General features: G+C 39.0%; 2 protein-coding genes across 2 annotated transcripts; one reads left to right on the top strand and one right to left on the bottom strand.

The window, feature by feature from the left end:
- The first annotated feature begins 354 nt into the window (after positions 1-354).
- Positions 355-977, top strand: LOC107493509 (protein SMALL AUXIN UP-REGULATED RNA 12-like). Its single transcript, XM_021124608.2, has one exon. It carries the CDS (start codon positions 417-419, stop codon positions 795-797), a length of 381 nt encoding a protein of 126 aa, XP_020980267.1. The 5' UTR covers positions 355-416; the 3' UTR covers positions 798-977.
- A 2,598-nt stretch (positions 978-3,575) lies between these two features.
- Positions 3,576-5,579, bottom strand: LOC107493506 (uncharacterized). Its single transcript, XM_016114597.1, has one exon. It carries the CDS (start codon positions 5,467-5,469, stop codon positions 4,006-4,008), a length of 1,464 nt encoding a protein of 487 aa, XP_015970083.1. The 5' UTR covers positions 5,470-5,579; the 3' UTR covers positions 3,576-4,005.
- Between the last annotated feature and the right edge of the window lie 6 nt (positions 5,580-5,585).

The raw sequence follows: 5,585 nt of genomic DNA, 5'->3' as shown, positions 1-5,585 counted from the left end.
AAATTAAGATGTCTATGTAATATCACCTAAACACTAACTAGAAAAGAGAAATATTACATGCACTATGAGCATCTTTCGTAACTGATAAACAAAAATGCCTTTTATATTATAAAAAATAGTGTATATTAAAAGTATACATAAAAATTAGTACAAAGGTCGTTTCTTAACAGAAAATCAATAAGTTACCTAGTAATAGTAATAATATAATATCGAATATTGATATATCTGATGAAGGATCGTATTAACTTAAGCTACATATGCATCACGCCAGAGCATTGGCACTTCCCATGCCACTATTATATAATATAAATCTTTTCGTGCTCCAACTTCCAAGTACTCACTACTGTACTTTCTCTATTCTTTCTTCTTGCTATCTCTCTCTCTTTCTCTCTCTGAGGTAGCACAAGCCAATAACTATGAAGGCAAAGTTTCTGAGAGAGTACCTTAACAAGTGTAAGAAACTGGTGGTGAGAGGAGCTACCAATCCTTCTTGTTCTTCCTATGAATACTTCTGTGAATGGTTTTTGTGGCCTTCCATGCACAAAAGATGCTCCATTCCAAGTGATGTTCCAAAGGGACACTTGGTTGTGTATGTAGGAGAGAATCGCAAGAGATATGTGATCAAGGTTACACTCCTCAACCATCCACTCTTCAAGGCCTTGCTTGATCAAGCTCAGGAAGAATACGATTTCGTCGCGGATTCAAAACTATGTATTCCTTGTGATGACCACTTCTTCCTAAGTGTCCTTCAATGTGCGAGCTCGCCGAAGAAGGAAACGGTGTTTGCTCGGCTCTGAGAAACCATCATGCTGTTTGATCAATTGTTACTTCTAACGAGTATGCTCATATGTTAGCCATGACTGATATCTTGTAAGTATGATTATTGAGGCTAAAGTGTCATGTAGCTGATAGATGTAAATCAAATTGAGGAACTGAGATGATCCTATTCTATTTCTCTATCATTTTGATTATTTCAACTCAGAGTTTGTTAGTTAAGCAAAGAAAAAGCAGTTTTCAAACTTGAGCGCTGTGAACCCAAGAGATCAATGCACTAATATGATTAAATATGACATAATCTAAAAGTGGTTAGCACTCAAGTTTTAAAATAACTTTTAATGCATAAGAATATTGAGTTATTGACCAATAAATGCACACAGATATAAATAAACAGGTCGGTGTTGAGGTTGAGAGAGGGTTGTACAACAACAACAACAATAATAATAAATTAAAAAAAATCAGTATTATAAACTAAGTTGATTTAAAGGTGAAAAATAAGAAGTTTAACTGTTAAAATAAGAACCACACCAAATTTAATAGTGATTAGTGAAAAACTAAGTATCAACATAGTGTAAAATAATAGGAGTTAAAAAAATATTTCTCTAAAAACTATAGTACAAAAGTCCAGACAGGATCTTCAGGTAAAGGATTATTCACTTGCATCTTGGGAAGAAGCATAGACAAGTGCATCAAACATTCAAAATATTCCTAGCATCAGAACAAGCTGCCACAAAAGATGAATTTTTTCAGAGTGCAAAATACCAATATAAACAAAACTCAAAAGTTCAATTGTCATTGGTCAATAAAAATGTAGGCCATAATTCCCTTTTTCTTTTCTTTTCCTTTTTCTGCAGCCAACAGCATACCTAGAAAGTTCTTTGAAACCACACAACACCCTAATTCAAAAACTCAGCATAAGTATGAGTAATCTAACTTAACAGAGTCTAAGTTCAACGAGTAAGGATTGAAAAATTGAAATGCAGGGGCACCAACAGATAAAACATGCATAAACTGATATTTAAGGAAGGTAAGGCAATGCAGGGAGGGCCATGGTTAGTGCTTAGAGACAATCACACACAGTCATACACGACGGCAGAAAAGAAGGACCACTCAGCATATGTTGCATTCAACCTTAGGCTGCAAACTGTCAGATATGTAGAATTCATTGTACCTGCTTACTGCAAGTTAGCTAACAATACCAAATGTGTTCCTTTGCCTCTTGCTTTTTAAGCTGATTAATAATTGAGTTATGTTATGTGCACTCATTTTATGTGAGATACTGTGCCAACTCATTTATCATCCATCGTCGGATTTGATTTCAATGAATATGATATTTCATCCAATGGGAGATGATTGAAGAGCTGATATGGTGTCCCATGTAAGATAAGTACAAAACATTGTGCTTAATAATTGGACGCTTCTCCCTTCACCCACCATGCTCCTTTGGTCAGTCATTCATGAAGTGACCACTGGTTAGAAAGAACAGACTACAACTCAGGAAACCAAGACAACCATTAAATTTTCAAGTGAAGCACAAACATGTTCAAAATCCTCAAGAAGCTCCCTGTGATTTTTGGTTGGTATGAGGGACTGTCATAAGGCATGAGCAACGAGAGAACAGGGGAACCCTATACAGAATTCTAGGTTTACAAGATTGTCCACGTCCTTGACAGGTTACCCAATGAACCTAGCAAATTCCCAATTTCCAATGGCTTGATTACATGTAAGACTTATCAGAAAACCAAGATAAACTAGCCTATCAAATCATATTCAAAATGGACCATGAAATGAAATCCCAAGGATGCATCTTATGCATATTTTCCTAAAAAATATTGCATGAAAATAAGTCAACTTCCTATTAATGGGATTTCCATGAGCAATAACAAAATGAGAACATTAAAACTGAATTTTAGTTTTGCAACATTGCCCATGACACACACCATACTATCTTGGGGGAGTGGATAACTGATACACCCCCTATATGATTTTGTATTTCACTGATCTCAGGCTACTAACCGTCCATTATACTCTCTTTAGAGAGCTGGTATCATTATACAGATACATAGTAGATTCATTAAAGGAAAATGCTATAGAGCCAGAAGCTTTACCAAAATTTGTTGTCAAAATGAAGTGACATACTTTATTGACTATGGATAAATAAGTCATACAACTTCAATTCATGCAACAATCATCATGATTTCAATAAAAATTTCATGTACTTTTTTTCTGCCTGTAATATTGAATAGCTTTTCATTGAATTGCCATAGGATTAGTACGTTGTTCATATCTTAAGTCTTTTTAAGTTGATCCCTTTTCAGCTAACAACATTGAAGCATGAAAAACCTGCAATCTTAAAATGACCTTCAAATCAACATAAGCATATCAGCCACCAAAAAGCAAACATCAAGTAGTAAGACCAGCGACCACTGACCACTGAATATCAGTTTTGCAGAACTCCGAATATCAGTTTTGCAGAACTAAAAGGCAGCTCTATAAAAATTCACTTCACAAATTGGGAGGACCCTTTGACATATTCTAATTTCGGAATTAGCTTTATTTTGTTCATTCAATGCAGAAAAGTCACGTAAAATGAGTTTAAGACAGAAAATTCTGCAAGGTAGCTTACAGATAATGCAACACAAGCACAAGTTAACTAAGGATTGAAGGCTGAACAAACTTTGCAAAGGCTTTCTGAAAGGAGGAAAACAATGCATAATTTTGAAACAATTTTCCCTGTTCCTGCAGATGAATCTATATGTTCTTGTTCTTATAGATGATATACAACTCAATGCATAAAATTCACGAAAATATGTAACATTAACATCAAATAAAAAAAACAAGCTACATAGCTACATTGGTCATCATAACAAAACTCCATGTTGCATGGAGAAAAAACATTACCATTCGTCCATTCCCCATTTCTCAAACATTGTAATCTGTGACTATCATCATCACCAACACATAATGTGTGAACTAATTGAATGATTTCATGAATAATATACAGATGAAGAATCCTCATTCAGAATATACACAAGAAGTATATTGGCCTTCAGGCAAGGCACATTGCACACACTCTTGGTGACAAAACTACAGATCAGCAGTATTGGTAGACAGACTGCTGAAGTTGGATATAAACCAGTGAAAGATTGCTGCTAATTGTTCATTAGTTCATTACACTTAGAGAACAAAACCCTGCATGACAAGCTGTCATCTAATCACCGTCAAGTATCATCTATGACCATCAATTATTCCCTCCAATTCTCGGTGCCCAAATCTCCTACCCTGTAGACTCGCATCCCTGCATCTAGCCGCAAAGTAAAACACAAGCCAAGCAACCATGAAGTAAACCTCCATAGTCGACTGAAACATCTTGGCAAAAGACCTCCCACAATACCGGCCTAAAATCCACCTCATCATCGACCCACAAAGTATAGCTTCCAGGCACTTAATCTGTATAGCCTGGTTCAACATTGTAGTTATCAAATAACATCCTTCCTTAACAATCTCCCTCCCACTCCTCCTAGTATCCGCTATGGCAACCCATGCATCAACAGAGAATATAAAAGCCACAAAGGTATCAACCAAAAACCAAGTGAACAAGAACCCAGAAATCTCCTTCTCAAAGCCTCTAACCCACGGCGACATAACCGAAAATGGCATCAATTTCAACCTAACAAACAGCTTGAAGAACGAGTACTGGTCCTCAATCTCCCCAAAATACCACAAACCCAGAAGCTGAGTCAATGCATCCCTCACAGCCCACCGCATAAGGATGAAACCAGAGAGCCTCTTGAGTCCCAATCTGGAACCATCCCAGATCAAACCAGTGACAGAACAAAATCTTCCTACAAGATCATTAACAACAGCAACAAACACAACACCTAGTACCCACGAATACGTAACAAGGAAAACCAAAATTACCCATCCATAAGCGGCAGAGAGAAAGCTCACAAGGAAAAACAGTGCGGCCGCGTCACGGCGACCAACTTCCAACCCTTTTACAAAGAATTGAAGGTCGACACTTTTCTCGATTTCTTGCCCTCCATTCCCTAAATCACCCTTCTCGCTCTTCTTCTTCTTCTTCTCATCTTTATCTCCTCTTTCTTCTTCCTCCTCGTAGCTACCGCGCTCTTTATCATCGCTGGCGAAAGTTAACCCGTCGGCTTTGAACGTGATTCCAGAGCGAACTACCTCCGAAACCCTAATTCCATCGTCAATGACGAGATCCGAGAACCCTGATTCGAGACTGAAGGGTCCGAAGAAGACATGACTGCCGTTGATGGCGGATTTAGGAGCAGAGCCGAAGAGCGTGCGGCCGTCGTCGTCGTCGCCGGAGAAGAAGTCATCATCTAGGGTTCCGACTCTTGTGAGGTGGAGAAAGGGACGGCGGCGGCGGTGGAGGTGGTGGCGGTGACGGTGGATGGAGGAAGAAGCGTCATGGCGCAGGCGCCCGCCGTGGTGGTTGGGGCCGTTTCCGGCGAGGTCGAGGCGTGAGAGTAAAGCCTTGAGGGAAGGATCGCGGTCGATAAAGGAGGTCACATGAGAGGTTCCGTTCTCCACAACGGTGCGAAACGAAAGTATGAGAAGCGAAAGCAAAAGGAACGTTACGAGGTTCGAAGAGAACGACGAAGTTGCTTCTCTGAGAACTTGTGCAGTGGAACGCAGGTTCTGCAACCGTGGGTGCTCGCTCATCGCGATTCCAACGATTTTTCGCGTTTCGCGTCTCGCGTTTCTTCCCTTTCTTCTTCGGATTCGTCTTTCGCGTTTGGGTGTTCTTTTTCTTTTTTGGGGTCTCTGTGTTTCTGGTT

The sequence above is a fragment of the Arachis duranensis genome, chromosome 6 (genome assembly GCF_000817695.3).
Source record: "Arachis duranensis cultivar V14167 chromosome 6, aradu.V14167.gnm2.J7QH, whole genome shotgun sequence".
NCBI lineage: Eukaryota > Viridiplantae > Streptophyta > Magnoliopsida > Fabales > Fabaceae > Arachis > Arachis duranensis.
Note: the sequence above shows the minus strand (reverse complement) of the source record. Positions and strands in the feature narration are given on the sequence as shown.

Excerpts from the sequence above, each read along its gene's own strand:
- LOC107493509 (XM_021124608.2), top strand. The coding sequence starts at position 417 with ATGAAGGCAAAGTTTCTGAGAGAGTACCTTAACAAGTGTAAGAAACTG.
- LOC107493506 (XM_016114597.1), bottom strand. The coding sequence starts at position 5,469 with ATGAGCGAGCACCCACGGTTGCAGAACCTGCGTTCCACTGCACAAGTT.